General features: G+C 42.2%; 1 protein-coding gene across 4 annotated transcripts in view; it reads right to left on the reverse strand.

The window, feature by feature from the left end:
• Nucleotides 1-18,556, reverse strand: part of FRMD3 (FERM domain containing 3) — a 320,391-nt gene that overhangs the window by 94,222 nt on the left and 207,613 nt on the right. For all 4 annotated transcript variants that reach the window (XM_049649220.1, XM_049649142.1, XM_049649380.1 and 1 more), the window contains one exon: nt 13,766-13,889. In XM_049649220.1, coding sequence (XP_049505177.1) covers nt 13,766-13,889 — 124 coding nt within the window. The remainder of the gene's footprint in view (nt 1-13,765; nt 13,890-18,556) is intronic.

An 18,556-nucleotide genomic window follows, 5' to 3' on the forward strand; every position in this document is an offset into this window, starting at 1 on the left:
TGTTCTAAAGTTTTGCCATGATATATACAAAAACAGCATCTTTATTCATCCTGATCAGCACTGTATTGGCCCTTTCAATACAATTCCTATCTTTCTTTGATTCTTTTCAAGTCACAGTCACTGTGAATTATTTCTCTTCCTGATACCATAACAATAGGTTCAGAAAAGTCACCAACTATATTGATGGGGAAGGGAAAAGGGATTTGGGGGGAAGTTTTCTCAAAACATGCAGGTATTTCTCCATAGCTCTCGTGCAAGTTCCAGTAGTAATAGCTTCTCTTTCACTGAAAAATAAGTCATTAAATCCAAATATTGGATGCCATTTCCTTCCCTGCCACACATTCTCACTCACTCACTCACCCAGAGGCTCATAGCACCCTCTGACGAGGGGCAAAGCACAGAGCTAAGCCATCTGGCATCTGGCGGCCCTCAATGCAGAACTTCAGTCTAATGGCCCAGATGGAGGCCAAAGGGAACCAGGACCCCAGGGCCAAAGTAGCCCAGGCCATTAGCTCTGCTGGGGATAATACTGGTTGACATGAAAGGGCTCTACTCCGTCCCACACTAATAAGAGCTCCTCCGCTCCTGAGAGCTGGCCATTCTCCCCAGTGGTTACATTGTCAGCACCTCTGAATAAAGAACATGGTGTTTATTCTTAAAATCCAAGTTTGGTTTTAAAGCAGACCCCTCTTTTCTATTCAGTCTGGGAACAAGTTAATCATGAAAGGTTGTAATTTCGAAGTTCACATTGGAAAATGAATGGGTTCTGCTCGCCTGGGTGGTCTGACCACTTTCCTGTCCTTTGTAAATCTGATAGGCATCTGATTTCTAGTTGCAAACACTCAACCACAGATGGTAGCAGGTGCAGTGCCACACAGCTCCAGAGGAGGGGCTGCTATTAAACTCAAAGACCTCTACTCACTGGGAGATCACATCCAGGGTGTGAAATGGGAAGCCCTAGTACAGGAAAAGATTTCAGCAACAGGTGCAATAAAAAAAAAAAAAAAAAAAAAAAAAAAAAAGGACTTCTATGTAGAATTTGGTTTAAACTCCAACAAATAAATAAACAATAAAATTTTAAAATATAAAAAATATATGTATATAGATATATATGTCTGTGTCTGTGTATGTGTGTATATATATATATATATATATATATATATCTCAGAAGAAAAGTTAGCAAGACTTAAATAGGCACTTCATAAGATATCCAAATAGCCTACAACTATGTGAAAATGTGCTTAACCTCCTCATGATCAGCAAAATGCAAATTAAAACTATGAGAAATCATTTATACATCATCTATACATTATATACGTTTAAATAGCTAAAATTTAAAACATAGTACCAAACACTCACAAGGATTTGCAGAAAAAGCAACTCTTATACTGCTGGTGGGACAGCAATTTGGTAGAACTATGTGGGAAATTGGCATTATCTACAAAAATTCAACATGTTTACCTTGTAATACAGCAATTCCATTAATAGTTTTATATGCAACAGAAACTTGTGCCTGCCACACCAAGAAATACATAGAATTTTCATAGTAGTGCCATTTGTAGTAGCAAAAAAATAGGAAACTCAAATGTCTATGCACAAGAGAATGGATAGACAAAGGAATGCTCAACAGCCACAAAATTAAATGAATTAAAGCTACATACAACATAGGAAACTATCACAAAGATAAAACTGAACAAAAGAGGCCAGATATAAATGAGTACACACTGAACGAATTTATTTATATGGCTTTTAAAAATGAGTACAACACAACTAACATGTTAAAAGTCAGAGAAGAGATTCCCTTTGGAGAGGAGAGAGAAGGTAAATGTTGAGAAGGGGCAGGATAGGAGCTTCCGGGCTGTTACCAATCCTCTCTGACTTGGGTGGTAGTTATACACATTTGCTTTGTGACAATTCATCTAGCTTTACATTTATGTTTTGTGCACTTTCCTGAATCCGTGTTCTATTTCCATTTTTAGAGCATAAGACAAAAAAAAAAAGGTGATGAAGCACTGAGAACCCTCACGTACTGTGGGTGTGAGTGTCAGCTTGAGAAACCCCATTAACAAACAAGCCACCACTTCCTAGAAAAGCGAACACCATACAAACTCTACAGCCTTACAAATTCTACACACGGGTTTCTACCTAGGCTAGGAACTCCTTTACATATGCTCCCATGAGAATTATTCAAGAAACCATAAAGACTTTGTAATAGCAAAAACCTGGAAATAACCCAAATGCCCATCAACAGAATGGATACATAAAATGTGACATGTTCATATCATAGTGTATTAGTTACAAAGAAGTACAAATAAAGACCTATGGCTACAGGCATCTGCTTGGAAGAACCTCAAAAACAATGTTGATGGGGAAAGTAAGATGCAAGAATAGAGTAGGATCCCATTTATGTGAAAGTCAAACACAAAGCAATGCATTATTTAGTGATAAATATCAAGTACACTTAACAAAAGCAAAATAAGAGAATGAATACCTCCAAATTCAGAACAGTGCAGAGGAGGGAAGGAAGTGATCTGGGAGGGGTGCACCTGAGATTTCAGGGCATCTGGTGATATTCTAATTCATAAACAGAGTGAGCAGGTCATGGGTGTTTTTTCAACTATTCTATATTTTTTAAGGTTTTTAAATTTATTTTTGAGAGAGAGAGAGAGAGAGAGAGAGAGAGAGAGAGTGTGAGCGTGTGCATGAACAGGGGAGGGACAGAGAGACAGGGACACACAGAATCCAAAGCAGGCCCCAGGCTCTGAGCTGTCAGCACAGAGCCTGATGCAGGGCTCGAACTCACACTGCGAGATCATGACATGAGCCAAAGATGCTTAACCGACTGAACCACCCAGGAGCACCTCAACTATTCTTTAAATTACACATATATTGTATATAGTCTTATGTGCTATATATTTGCAATGGTGGAAAAAAAAGGAATAATTCCTGTCCTTTTAATAAAATAATTATTGAAAAAAATATCATTCAGTCTAAAAGTACTGCTGAACAAAACAGGATTAGGAACATAACAGATATGCATGCTGGGCTACCTTTTACTAAACTCTACTGTTCCAAGCGAAATATAATCATTTCTGTTGTAAAGCAATATATGTATTTTGTCACTTAGCACTCATAAAGGAGAAATTCTTATCATTTTATAGATGAGGATTCTGACACTCAAAAAGGAAAAGTAACTTGCTCAAGGTTCCTCAACTAGTAAATGCCGAGGTGAAGTTCACTGCTCAGTGCCTTTGTCACCATCACTACCAACATGATATGGTCATGCCATCGCAGAGCACATCAAAATGAAATGGTTTCTATCAGTTCTTATAAAAACCCTTTTTAAACTCTAAACACTGCATCTTATCAGTGATGAAGCCATCCATCTGAGGTGCCTCATATTCAGACCTGATGAGAGCAGTGAGGTCTCAGTTTTAATCTGGGTCAGAGATCCCCAAACTGAAGCCCATGGGCTAAATCGGGACCACTGCCAGGTTTTGTACAGCCCTTGAGCTAAGATTGGTTTTTCCATTTTTAAATGGTTTAAAACAATCGAACAAAGAGTACTTCCTGACCCATGAAAATTATGTAACATTCAAATTTCATTACCATAAACTCTTACTGGAACACAGCCATACCCATCTGTTTGCATACTGTCTATGGATGTGGTCATGCTCCAAAAGCAAGACTGAGAACTTGCAACAGAAATCATATGTTCTGGGGGCCGCTGGGTGGCTCAGCTGGTTAACCATCCAACTTTGGCTCAGGTCATGACCTCACAGTTCATGAGTTTGAACCCTGTGTCAGGCTCTGGGCTGACAGTTCAGAGCCTGGGGCCTGCTTCGGATTCTGTGTCTTCTCTCTCTGTCCCTCCCCCGCTCACACTCTGTCTCTTCCTCCCCAAAATAAGTAACCATTAAGAAATCATATGTTCTCCACAGCCTCAAGTGTTTATTAAGCAGCCAAGTATAGAAAAAGTTTGCTGAATTCTGAAGGGTAGGAAGTGAACACAGAAATAGAAAACAACTAAAGCTGATCTCCTTGATTCCATAAAATGAAGGTAAAAATAGTGCCTACACCTTGAAGATGTGGTGTACAGAGTAAGAGGCTGACAGATAAAAAGCCAGTAGACTAATGCCTGGCACAGAGTACGGCCTCCCCTCACCCTCTGAACAGCATTAGTTCAGCACGTGACTGAAATCAGAATCATGAGGCTGAGGGAAATGCCAGGAAGCATGTCAAGATATTCACACCAAAGCAAAGACCCCTCTTTAAAATAAAAGTCCTCAAATGGGTATCATTTGCCTTGGGTTTGATTGCAGATCTCCAACAGCTAAGCACTGAAAAGACCTTATCTAAAAAAGTCAGACACAGAGAAAGGCTAACTGCAAATGTTCAGAGTATAAAGATGTACAAAACCATGGAGGAAAGATGGAGACCCCGATGACACTGGAAACTGAGTCTCCCTGACTCACGGAGGAAGAAGCCAGTGAATGATCAGGTTTTCAGGAAGACACTAAGACCAGTTAAACACATTTTTTGTGCCTCCTCAGATCTCCCTCTGGACATTTGTTTCTGTCAAAAACTCTTTTTGGTAATGGAAAATAATGATTTTCTATCCTTTGAATCTTACATCAGAAACTGTTCTGCTAAGATTAATAGTGTCTCTAATGAGACATTTAGATGAAACACCAGTGATTAGGTGAATTCTGTAAGAGCTAACAATTCTCTAAAAATATGCTTTCCTAATAAATTAGGTGAGGTCGAGTAATCGTGTATTTAGCCATCTATCTCCCTTCTACCTACCTGGTATTCTTTTTTTTTTTTCCAAAAGGAACACTCTTATTATCTGTGTATGATAATTAAACGGGGTGTGGGTCTTGCCAGCAAGGATCTGGATTGCTTGGAGCACGGTTGGCAGGAAGGGGCGGATTTGGTTCCACCTGATCCATTCAGGTCTTTGAGATGCAGAATTAAACTCAGCAAAGTAGAATTCTCAAGCTAAGTTAGGTTAGGTTTTGCTGTAACTTGGTTGAAAACTTTAGATTTTACTCACCACTGGCTTCAAATGCTTGACAGTGCTCTCAGAACTTACCCTTCAGCAGGGCTTGGGATCTTAGCACCCATTAGACTCCACAGAGAGTTCTCTATGCTTTATAGCATTGCTGTCAACGTTTTGAACTTCAAGGAGTCTCCTTTGCTTTCTAGAACCATCACTGGCCCTCTGCCCTTCAGAAGGACCTCCCTGTGGTCCTTTCTCTGCTGTTGGCAAGAGCTACCCTGCGCTGGATGAAGGTCTGGAGTGTCTTGCAAGAGTTTCACTCACCTACCTCTCCGATCCTGTCCAACTTCTTCCCTCTTCGCTTGGTGAAGGTCTAGGGCCAAATGGTGGTGGGAAAGTGCAACTCACTCTGTAGCTGGAGTCTTTGTGGTCTCAATCCATTAAGTCAGCCCACTCATGGCCATCAAAGGCTCATTAAGGATTTGGCTAGCTCCCCTTGACCCCACCTAAGGCATATTCCTCCCTCTCCTCCTCCTCCTCCTCCCATATCATCAGAAGTGAAAGCAAGTGCAGGTCTCTACTGTCCTAGGAAAGACATTCTGGATTTTAGTATTTAGGTTTCTTTTCTCTCAGATTGGTTTCAAAAATAGTATTCTGTAGTCTATGTAGCTTGTGGTGTTAACTTGGTGTTAGGGGAAATCAATGTCTCATGCTTTTCTATGTCCTAACTAGGAGTGAGAGTCCCCATTTTGTCATTTCTATTTGTTTACTTAGAGAGGAACATGATCTCTTGCAAACTCCTTGGGGACCACTGGGAACCATTCTTATGAGAGCATTAGATAGAACACTACTCATTTGGGTAACTGCCATGCTATGAGGGAGACGGTGGTAATGCCCGGGGGCCTGGCAAGGACAAAGCTTCCAGGAGAGCAGCCTCTTAGGAAGATGTGCAGGAAAACTCAGGTTTTAGGTCAAGGTCTATTGCTTCTTATCTGTAGGTCCTTGGATAAATTAATTTTTCAGGCATCCATTTCCTTATTGGTACAAGAAGATAGTCGCAAACTCAACCAACAGAGGGAGAAGGTGAATGAGCCAAGCAGGGATGGTGGCGATTTGGAGAGCAAATGAGTCTCCTACAGAGAACTGATGCTGAGCTCTGGCCAAGCACTGCTGCATAGGAGAAGGTCTGGCCTTACCAAATCTCCCAGGCGCAAGTAAAGCTGGGGCTTTATGGCAACTGATGCCATTTTGAAAAATGTATTTGGCCCAAACACCATACATCTGAGTCACAGCATAATTCAACAACTGTCATTTTATAACCCCTGCTTTGGACTCTAAGAGTCCCACAAGTGCAATAACTGAGTGTCAAGTTTTTGGCTTTTGGTTAGTGACCTCTTGATATTCAAAGGCTCTAGGTGGTAGTTGTAGCTGTGTATGACCAATAAAAATAAGGAAACAAGTTAATTGTTACTTTGTGAATATTGTTTTTTAGATAAAATCTTTCAAAACATGAGGGCATGGGAGAGTATAGATGATGAAGGGGATCCCAGCTTGGTGGTGAAGCAGTTGAGGATCAGTGGGCTAGGTCATCCAACACGACCACAGTTTCTGACACAGAGTTGCCTTTTAATAAGTATTTGTTGCATCAATAGATGAACAAATAGATGTATGGATGAATCATGAATGGGTGCATGGGTGGACGGACAGATAGATGGATGCATGTCTGAGTCATGAATGGGTACGTGGATGGGTGGACAGATAGATGCATGAATGAATCATGGATGAGTATGTGGATGGACAGAGGGATCACTGGATGGATACACTGTTATAAGCTCATCTAAAGTTCAAAAAGCCTTTGACTGTGTCTAATTTTTTTTACATTTACTTATTTTTGAGAGACAGAGAGAGACAGAGCACAAGTGGGGGAGAGGCAGAGAGAGAGGGAGACACAAAATCTGAAGCAGGCTCCAAACTCTGAGCTGTCAGCACAGAGCCCAACGCGGGGCTTGAACTCACAAAGCGTGAGATCATGACCTGAGGCGAAGTTGGACGCTTAACCAACGGAGCCACCCAGGTGCCCCTGACTATGCGTAATTTACATGTCACATGTTGGCGGGAATCAAAGAATGTATTGAGTCATGGCTGATTCAAGCTGTCAATACTATCCTTCTCCCCTTCTTCAAAGCCATGTTGCACTTTGATGACTTTGCTCTTTCTCCTTTCAAGTCACTGTAGCTAGATTTTACCTATATAAAAATGCTGGTGGCTTGGGTGCATACATGACACACACATGATTTGCCCATGGCCCAACCCTCCCTAGAAATGTCCCTGACTCTAAGCCACATAATACAAGGATTCAGTTTTTACAGGAGGAGCATTTGATGCCAAGTAATTCCCTCTTCCAATTCCTATGCCAAATAACAACAGAGAATGGAAATGGATTTGATGATCTTTCAGAGAGAGAGAAAGAGATTCTAGGGCTTTAAAATGAGAGACTTGAGAAAAGAAAGGGCACAGGAAGGAGGTAGTAGAGATGATTAAAAGCACATCTTAAGAAAGATTAGAAGTTGTACAGTAATCTGATCGTTCCCATTTTCCTTTTATACAATAAACGCTCTTCCCCAAGCTGCACAAAAAACATTTCCTGAGGGGGCTCTTGTAATCTCTTCATCAGAAGCACAGGTAGAGGGTATTTATCATTGCAGATCACTTATTTCTAGAAGACTAGACGTTTTTGACACTATAAATCCTTGCCAGGAAGCACATGATTTACAGAGAATGTGAATTTTGAAAAATAAAAAGATAATGACTCTGTATGAAATATACTCAGTGTCATTGCTTCCAGGACAAGCCTCACTGCATCAGATCATTATGGCGGTAGCTAATTGGATGATTTTTCTGCTTTTTAAGGACAGGGAATATACTTCATCAAAACCACTTCACCACCAAGTGAGACTTTTGAATATTTGAAAGCTGATGACCTGTGCCTGAAGCTAATCCAAATGTCTTTGCCTCTAATGAGAAATCTGATAAACTGGTATTGAGAGAACCAGCTGAGTAGAAAGTGTAGGAAAACCTCCAGAGAAGCCTCTCAGGGTTCCCGATAGTAAAATCAATCATATTCTTGATCATCAACCCTCAGGACCAATGGAATGGGTATTCCATTCCCTTCTAACCCACATGGCCATGATTAAAGCTGTGGAAAACAGTAACCAAGACAGGCAAAAAAATAACAGAATTGTCACACCCCTAGGGATTGTGGCAACAGCTCCTTCCGGCCACCAGAGGGCTCTGGAAGGAAGAATAACCTATTGCTAAGCAGCCCCAATGCTAGGACCTCATTTCTGCGTACCACACTCAAATGAAATCTGTAAATCATAAGAGATTCTTTCTTACACGTAGTTTTAAAAAATACTGATCTTTTGTCTTAAAATTATCTACAGAGGCAGGACAGTGAAGCAGAAATTGATTCCAGACCTGCTCTACCACGTGTTCAGAGCAGGAGTCCGCAAACTAGCACCCATGGGTTAAATCTGGCCCACCATCTGTTTCGTCAATCAAGTTTTATCGAATCATCGCCCACTAATTTATGTGTTGTTTAGGTCTTCTTTTTGCTCTACAAAATCATAGCTAAGTGGCTGTAATAGAGATCCCACGTGACCCAGAAAGCCAAAAAATTTATCTATCCGTGATCAAGAAGAATCATTCAGCCTCAGTGAGTTTTAGCCCTAATCTGTATTCAATAATGTGAATCACATATCCCTACATCCTCTAGTTTACAAGTTAGTAGGTGGCCCAATGATGCCTGTATAAAATCTCTCTGAATAAAACACTCTTCACTGCACACCTATTAGAATGACCAAAATCAAGAATGCTGAAAACACCAAATGCTGGTGAGGAGGGTAAATGGAGCAACAGAAACTCTCATTCGTTGCTGGTAGGAATGCAGCCACTTTGGAAGATTGGTGATTTCTTTCAAAACTAAACATACTCTCACCATACAATCCTGCAATTGCATTCCTTTGTATTTACCAGAGGGGTTGGAAATTTATGTCCACACAAAAAGCCTGCACATGACTGTTTATGGCAGCCTTATTCATAATTGCCAAAGCTTGGAAGCATCCACGATGTCCTTCAGTAGGCCAGAGGATAAATTGTGGAACACACAGACAATAGAATATCATTCAGCAAGAAATGAGCTACGGGTGAAAACACATGGAGGGACTTTAAATGCATATTGCTAAGTGAAAGAAGATAATCTGAAAAGGCCACACACTGTATGATTCCAACGACATGATATTCTGGCAAAGGCAAAACTATGGAGACAGTAAAAAGATCACTGTCTGCCGGTGGCTGTGGCAGAGGGAGAGATGAACAGGCAGAGCTCAGAGAATTTCCAGGGCAGTGGAACCATTCTGCATGATACTATAATGGTGGATACATGTCATTATACTATTGTCCATGAAATGTACAACACCAAGAGTGAACCCCAAGGCAAACTACAGATTGTAGGTGATCATGATGTGTCATGGTAGGTTTATCAATTGCAACAAAGACAACACTGGTGGGGATATTGATAACGGGAGAGGCTATGCAGGGAGAATAGGGGATACTCTGTACCTTCCACTCAATTTTGCTGTGAATCTATAAAAAAATAAAAAATAAAGTTTTTTTAATTAAGTAAAAGTTTAAAAAATCCAGGGGCACCTGGGTGGCTCAGTTGGTTAAGCGTCTGACTTCAGCTCAGGTCATGATCTCACAGTCTGTGAGTTCGAGCCCTGCGTCAGGCTCTGGACTGACAGCTCAGAGCCTGGAGCCCGCTTCAGATTCTGTGTCTCCCTCTCTCTCTGCCCCTCCCCTGCTCATGCTCTGTCTTATTCTGTCTCAAAAATAAATAAAAACATTAAAAAAAATCCTATTAGTTAATGAGATTACAAAAGCCACTAAGAGTTGTTTGCCAGTTATTTCCAGTTTGCACCTTCCTTGCCATTAGGTAGGACCATGTGACTAGTTATGGCCACAAGCTGAAGGAAGACCTTCCAGAACTCTCTTTTCCCTTTGGCTCAACAACTGGCAAATCCAAACCTGTGAGTACCTTGAGTGACAATGGTGAGCAGAGACCCCCCCAGCTGACATCTGATGGACACTTAGCAGAACAATGAGCCTCGCTCATTCTAAACACAGAGCTTTTGGAGTTGTTCCCTGATCAAAATCTAGTTTATTGTGACCAATATAGAGATGATCAATAACCATGTTGGTAGATTTGCAAAACTGTGACTTCCTACCTACCCTCCTGTTCAGATGGCACATTTAAGGAAGCAAAGTTGACCCAGCCATAAATTTCAATCTTCATTCACAAATCTCTTAACATCTAAAAGGAATCTGAGTTGATAACAATTCTTACTACACCCTTGTAGTAAGCACCTCAAAATTTTCAAGCACCTCAAAATTCCAAGGAGACTCTCTCACTTTCTTCTCCCTAAAAAACTCTTATTCAGATGCGGTCTATCATGGCATCTTGGTTCCAACTTAAGGCAGTGTGTAGACTCCCAGAGACAGTGGTTTTCTTTTTCCTCCCTGGTTATTTTTCTCCTAAGAATCATAGTTGTGTCCCTTCCTCAGAGCGCACATAAAGAGAAGGATTCCAATCATGTAAAAAGGCAGAAGATTGTGAACCCCCACAGGTGAGTACATTTATCTCACTGTAAATCATCATCACTATTTCTGCTGAACTTTGTGTCCCCCCTGCCATGTCTTTTGTTTTCTTTCTCCACTGGTTCAGAAGCCATGTAGGAAGCAGGAGGTTAGTTTGGGGGTCCCTCAGACCCCCCAAAATGCCAGCTGAATCCTCTCAGGAAGTTTCTGTAATAATAGTTCAGTGATCACACAGTATCCCTTTGCTGAGTTGGGAGGGTCACGGGTGCTGTGATAACCTTGGAGAGTAAGATGTTAACACTCTGGTACAGCCTTGTATGGTTGTCTTCCCTCTACAACTCCTTCCTGACACTGTTGGGTTTGCAAAGTGATCCAACCAAACGTCCAATTTCCCACACCAGAAAATCAACACTTTCAAAACCTGTGTGCAAAGGGCTCACTGACTCCCCAAAATAACCTGTCTCTATGGCAGCCTTCCAACCAATTCTAGAAAGTCTCTCTCCCTCTGCACTGTCAGCTCATTCTGCTCTTATCTTCCCATCCAAACCTATAATCTCTCTCTGCTGTACTGATGCAGAAGGAAATGCACAACTACTTGAGGATGAGCAAAAATTCATAGGAATTCAAAATCACCCTCTAAACCTCTCCATGCAATGTCACATTACTTCTGGCTATTTCATCCTTCAACATACAACTTTCACTTCTTCACAAGGGCTTTCTGGATGTTACAAATGTGTAGTGCTTCTGAGTAGCAGCTTTGATCAAGCCATGGCATTTGCTTTCAAGATGTATAGATCATGGCTAATTGATGACCCCCTCTTTTCCCCTGGTGCATGAGGACTACTTTCAGGGTTATCAACAAAGTCAGGTGCTGGTACAAAGTCCAATCTACAGCTTTCTGATTATAAAAATCAACCTGGCATCTTCTCTGATTCACTCATTTACTCACGAAATCCAGGAGGTCACCAAGTCTTGAGGTATGGTTGCTCAAAACTCTATCTTTCAATATTCTCTACTCCTATTCTTTTTCAGGTCCGTAGTGTCTCTTGTCTGGCGAGCAGAAATAACTGGTCCTCCTGCTCACAGTCGCCATCCTCTGGCACCACTGCCATGGTGATCACTGTGGAACACCAACAGCTTATCTGATTGGCTTATGACTGCTCGGCACAGTGGATAAGAGCATGGGTGTTGGTGTCAAGTAAGAGCAAGTTTCAAGTCCTGACTTCACTGCTAACAGGGCAAGTCCTTGATCCACTCAGTGTTGTGCTATTTTCACCTTAGACTGGGAACAATAAATAGCACCTCCCCTGTAGAGCTTAGGAGGGCTGGGAGGACACACCTAAGACTCTTCACACAGTGTTTTGGCATCTAGTGATGCTCAATAAATGTTTACTAATATCTTATGTTCCGGGCACTTGAGCTCCTATAAATTCCGGTCACAGCAGACCTTTTGATTCCCATCTCCCACCAATCCACACGGTGGATGTGACTCCTTCACCCAGAGGTTCTCGCCCTGTGCTGCCCAGACACTGCTGGTCCACAAACTCCTCAGCTAGAACATCGGAACTTTATTTTTACTCTAGCATTCACGTCCCCACAACGTAAAAAGAGTAGTCAGTGTCTTATATTTTCAATAAAGCTTTTCATTAGGATACAATACTCCTAATTACACAGAGATGGCATGTTGCTTTCTGAAATCGGTACACTTCTGGGGTGCCTCGGTGGCTCAGTCAGTTGAGCGTCCGACTTCAGCTCAGGTCATGATCTCACAGCTCCATGAGTTCGAGCCCCGCGTCGGGCTCTGTGCTGACAGCTCAGAGCCTGGAGCCTGCTTCGGATTCTGTGTCTCCCTCTCTCTCTGCCCCTAACCCACTCACATTCTGTCTCTGTCTCTCTCAAAAATTAAAAAAAATAAATTAAAAAAAATAAAATTGAAGTCAGTACAATTTTTTGATGTCTAATCATCTTTATCTGTTAAGAACAAAGGTCATCTTTCAAAGCTGAAATACGCTGCCACCTTTAATGCCCACACATATACTCTCCTGAGACTCTCCAGAAGGGGGAGTGCTTGCGTAAAGTAGAATTTGAGCACTCCCGCCACAAGGGGACGGTTACTTGTTCCAGAATTCATAATCCGGTGACACTGTTTCTTTTTTATATATAATTACCGGAGGTCCAGAAGATGGAGGTGTCTCCGTTCTTGCAGGTCTTTGTCCATACTTGTCATAGCAAAGCCCATGATTATTATCAGAGTGAATTTTTCTGTGACTTGCACAGATCTAAATCCTAGTTACAGACTAGAGCACCTGAGTTACTTGATTCCAAGTTGGCAAGGATTCCTCCCCATGCCCATGTCATACCTGGTAGCCTACGCAGAGCAGAAGCATCCCAAGGATTAAGAGCACAGACTCTGGAGCCAGGCTACCTGGATTCAGATCTGGACTCTGCCACTTGCTAGCTTGGGTAAGATGCTTAATCTCTCTGTGCCTCAGTTCCCTCATGTGTAAAATGGAAACTATCATGGTACTTATCTGCTAAGTCACTGTTAAGGCTAAGTGAGTCACTATGTACAAGTACTCAGAATGTTGCCTGGTACACAGTGAGTCCTGTGTGCGATTCCACTACTCCCATCGTCACTGCTCTGTAGTTCGCAATCACAATCAACCTGGAGCACCACAGACAAGGAACAGAGAAGACACTGAATCTGTCATCTTGAAAGGAAATCTCATCGACGGATTTTACCCTATCTGGAAGTCAAAGCTTCCAACACAGGAGAGGACAAGGCAATGCAAATTCAAAACAGAAAAAAGATCACTCACGTATGTACCCTAGATTTCACTTACAGAAACGCAGTGTGGTTAAAACCCATTGGAAAACAGAGGGCTCTAATAACTGCTGATGGTTCATAAACAGCTACCCAGGGGACCCCACGCTATTGAGATGGTTATTGATGGAGATCTTGACAGTGCCCAGAAAGATCCCTCTGCCGCCAGAAACCGTCCAGCCATACATCACCAATATTCTTATTTCACAGTACAATTTCCACATTCCCTGCAATGAGAATACTTTCTCACCTCTATCATTCTTCCAAATGTTTACCCCTATTACCTGAGTTCGTTTTTATGGATTTCCACTATTTTTCTTTCCAGCTTCTGTGACTGCTTGGGGAAAATCTCAAACTCACTGATGTAATTTTCTGGATGCTCGTCAGGATCGTAATCACCGAGCTCAGCTGTAATCAGTAAAAAATAAAGAGAGAGAAAGATTTAAAACAACAAGGGTAGGGTACTTGTGAGATAGCTCCTGCCACCCAAACGAAGAGCTGGGAAGAGCTCACCCAACAAAACGTATTTGTATCCATGGAAGGACCACAGCCTGCATGTCTAGAAGCCCATGTTCTAGCTCAGATCTAGCTGTAGGAGCTTAGACACTTGCCAACCTCTCCAGGTCTCATTTTCTTCATCTATATAATAAAGGAATTTAAATAGTTTTTTTTTTTTTCCAATGGGGAGCTACTGGCATTTTGGGAGCTAAACAATTCTTTATCATTTCAGACCTTCCAAGGCAGATAGGACATTTGTCCCCCCTACCCTTCAGGTACCAAGTGTTAGTGGTATACCTAGTCACTGCGATCACCACAGATGCCCCCAGGATTTCCAAATGTCACCCAGGATAGTAGTTGGAAACCACTGGATGTCCCTCAAGTTTCCTTTCATAGCTAATTCTCTGAGTCTAGGAATTCTCTGGCTGGAGCTGCCCTGCTCTGAGATTTGTGCAAGTGTGGGGCATCCAATAATAATAACAAAGTCACAACATGAAGGCACCTAAGAAGACTGCACTTAAAAATAAATGGAATGCTCTTCAGATTAAGGAGTATAAATCTAAGCATGGGCAAGTGTACCAGATGAAGGTTGTTGTTGGATTCTAATACAAAGCACCCCCAGAAGGTCTTTAAGGGAAAAAATAAATACTGGCACATCTCTGAGTTCCTAGAGGCTCTAGGAAACGATGGACCTGGGGCACCTGGGTGGCTCAGTTGGTTAGGCGGCCGACTTAGGCTCAGGTCATGATCTCGAGGTCTGTGAGTTCGAGCCCCGCGTCGGGCTCTGTGCTGACAGCTCAGCACAGACAGTTTCAGATTCTGTGTCTCCCTCTCTCTGACCCTCCCCATTCATGCTCTGTCTCTGCCTGTCTCAAAAATAAATAAAAACGTTAAAAAAAATTTAAAAAAAAAGGATGGACCTAGGGTGTGCATCAACCATAGCCTGGAGCAGCAAAGGTGATGCTCTGGCAGAGGGGATGCTTTTTATGGATTGCACAAGCTTGCTAAGGAGAATGAGCCAAAAGGGGCAAGTGTCTCAGGCAGAAATGGCCCACAAAAGATTAAAAGATGGTGGGAAAATTGTATTAGAAGAACTTGATTACCAACACGACTTTGTAGCAGATAGGAATCAATATGCGTTGAGCACATCTGCAAAATCACATCCAACTCTGTAATTTGTATCTACTGTCCCTTCATTGTTGAATCATCTAATGACTACAGAAGGACAAAACTGGGAGGAAAGCAAAGCTCTTTAAAGCTTCTTAATAGAATTCAAATTACAGAGTTGTTAAAACTACTTCAAATGTATATCCTACAGGGGAAGGACTTTTAAAATAAGATCCAAAACACCATCAACCATAAAAGGGAAATCGATTAATTGGATTGTGGTAGGGTCCCCTCCCTAAAAAACAAACAAAAAAAAAAAACCTCAAGGCAACCTGGCTTTACCTGTAGGTGACAACATCCCTCAAGACCTTGTAACATGAGACCACTTAATCAGACTGCCTGTTTGCGTGTTACCATATATGGGAGACAAAGAAGTAAAAAAAAATATAAAAAAACAACGCCATGTGGCCTTCAGGGCTCTGTTCTTTGGGTACGAACCCAACTGTGCAGTGCCGGCATGAATAAAGTTGCTTTCTGGAAAGAAAAGCCTGGGTATCATGAGTCTATGCCAGAATCCTGCTACAAGATCATATTAAAATCAAAATACTTCTGTTCATCACAGGTAGTCCTAGACAAAATAATAGATAGATGACAAATTGAAAGACTATATTTGCAAAATCCAAAACCGACAAGGACTGATATCCAGAATAAAGAAGAAATTCCTACCAATCAACAAGAAAATGGGCAGGAAGACCAGTAGGAAAATGATCAAGTGACAGAAGGGGAAAGCCAAAGGACGAGTACAGAGAGAGAGGTTCAAACTCATGAGTAATCAGAACTATGGAGACCAAAACTAGACATCACTTTACACCTAGAAGATGGGCAAAAAGTGTAGGAAGCCGGATGATTCCATGTGTCGGCAGAGATAGGAGGTAATGGAAACACTTGTACACCTTCTGGAGGATCCTTGAGGCATGTAGCTCTTCTAAAGAGTCAGCTGGGAATGTTTAGTCGAATACTATCACCCACTAATCCCACTTCTGGGCATATATTCTAAAAAAATTCTTGAGTACAGGAAAGGTTTCAAAGGCAACTTGGATATTCGTTGTTGGTAGGAGCAATAAATAAAACACAAGCAACGTCCCCTAATGGATACTCTGTAACAATTGAAAGCAACCAAAGAGATGGATACCCAGCAACCTGAATAGATCCCCCAAACAGTGTGTTGAGCATAAGAGGATTAAAATGAGTTTTACAGCCCCATCTAATTTACAAAACTTAAGAGGGTATACACACAACACGATGTAATCATTTATAAGGATGTATGTAAAGTCAAAGATCTATATGAACCCAGTTGTTGCCTTTAGGAATGGAAATGGAGAATAATGAAAAGGGAAAATCAATCAACTGGTGGACCCAAAGGGACCAGTGACGAGAATGAGGCATCAACTGATGATTAACTCAACCTAAGTTACACATATAATACACCTATACCCACACCTACACATACATATCACCCTGTGAGTCAGCTATGGACTTAAAAATTTAGCAGATGGTATAACCCCCAGTGTCTCCATTTTTCATAGGGAATGAACCCTCAATACAAAACTGGGTCGCGCTGGATGCAAATGTCAGCTTACGTGGTGGTTGGTGAGGGAAGGCATCGTTTGGCAGGGAGTGGGGGAAGGGTCTCTTTCCAGGAAAACTTGTGAGATGAAATGGACTTGTACTGCTAAACATCGCAAATAAGTTGGAAAACGCCAGAAAACTAAAAGAAGAACTGCCTTGGAACCTGCACTCGTTTACTAACAAGGCAAATGTCAGTGCCTCCCGCATCACGTGCCCTGCTTTCTTGTCCCTTAAAGAGTGTCTTTAACTCGGACTTCACCTGAAGCAAAAGGCAGTTCATAAATGATTCAGGACTTGTTACTATCCAGACTTTGTTTCCATACCAAGAGGAGTTGGGTAAGCGAGGGTAAAGTTGTGACAAAGGCACATCGGATGCCTTGCAATTTGAAACAGGCCCTAGTGCGTGTCTAAGGGAATTTAACTGTCAGAAAAATCCAAAGAGTTGAAGCAGAACGATGAGTGCAATTGGGTGACGTTAGTAAGTCTAAAGGGCAGGCCAGGTAATGCGTCCACCCCCCCCCCCCGCCCCCACTTTGGAGAGGACTCATTCCAAAAGAACAAGAGATACAGGATGTTACAGCTCCAGGGTCAACTCTGTCAGGAGCCTTCCCTGACCACCCTCCTGAGGTCATAGCAGGGACCTGGGTGTTCCTCTGTTGAGCCATTAACACATCACACTGCCATTTACCAGTCTGTCCCGCCTACTGCTCCCTCCCAACCAGGGACTTTGTACAGCAGTGCCCGCATCTAGCAGCTGCTCGGTAAACGTTCAGAGAACACGCAAACAAATAAGCGAAGGAAGTAGGGAACCAACTGCTCTTTCTCAAATATAGAAATAAAGCCTACATCGCTGCAATTTAGGCAAGTGCCCTGGTTCACTCAGGACATCAGTACTGGAGAATGTCCTGTGTGCCAGACACAGGGATACTACGGTGAAAACTGCACCCCGAGGCCTGCTTCCATGGAACTTAGATTCTACATAGAGGGAAGGCCTAAGAAGTTCCAAAAACAGCGCAATAACATGATTCCAGATATGAGTGCTTAAAAGACAACAAAAAAGGGGTATGAGACAGAATGACGTGCGGGAGAGAGGCTGCTTTAGTAGTCCAGGAAGACTTCTCAGAGGAGGTGATATCTGAACTGAGTTCGAATTCAGTTCTGAAACTCTAGAACACACCAGGCACAGGCGGCCAGAAAGAAATCCCACCACGTTGCTGTTCTGCAGAAGGAACAGGAAAGATACTATTTTTACCAAGAAAAGATATAAATAGATCCCTAGGGTTTTTGTGTATTTGTCTTGCAGTTTGTATTATGAAAGCAAATGCATTGCACATCTTGAATATGCTTGCTCACTGTGTTCAGTACGTACAACCAGCAACACTCTGGGTGCTGCCTGGTTTTCATATACCAAGAATATTGTGAAGCTTCAAACACGCTCCTTCAGACAGCGTTAGCAAGTAAGAAGTCAACGAACAGCCACATGGCCTCTCGCTTTCTAGTCATTTCCTCCACGTTCCCTCTCTCTCTCTAAGCATAAGCAGGTCCAGATCTTTATCAGCATTTGTAAGGATCTCTAGAGCTGAGGAAATATCACCCCAAGCATCAGAGAAGTTCATGAATCCAGCTTTTACTGGGTTTGCTACAAATGGCCCACTGCTGTATCGTAGAGCGGAAGGGTCCTTTCGAGGTCTGCCAGTCCATTTCTAGCTCTATTTCTCCACAGCATCTGTGCATGTGGTCAGGGGTAATAGCACCAAGGGCCCTGATTGTCTGGAGGGAGACTTAGTGGTTTTATTTCAAACACAAAATAGGATGGCGGGTTTCCCGTTACAGATCCATAT

This window comes from Panthera uncia, chromosome D4 (assembly GCF_023721935.1).
Source record: "Panthera uncia isolate 11264 chromosome D4, Puncia_PCG_1.0, whole genome shotgun sequence".
Classification (NCBI taxonomy): Eukaryota; Metazoa; Chordata; class Mammalia; order Carnivora; family Felidae; genus Panthera; species Panthera uncia.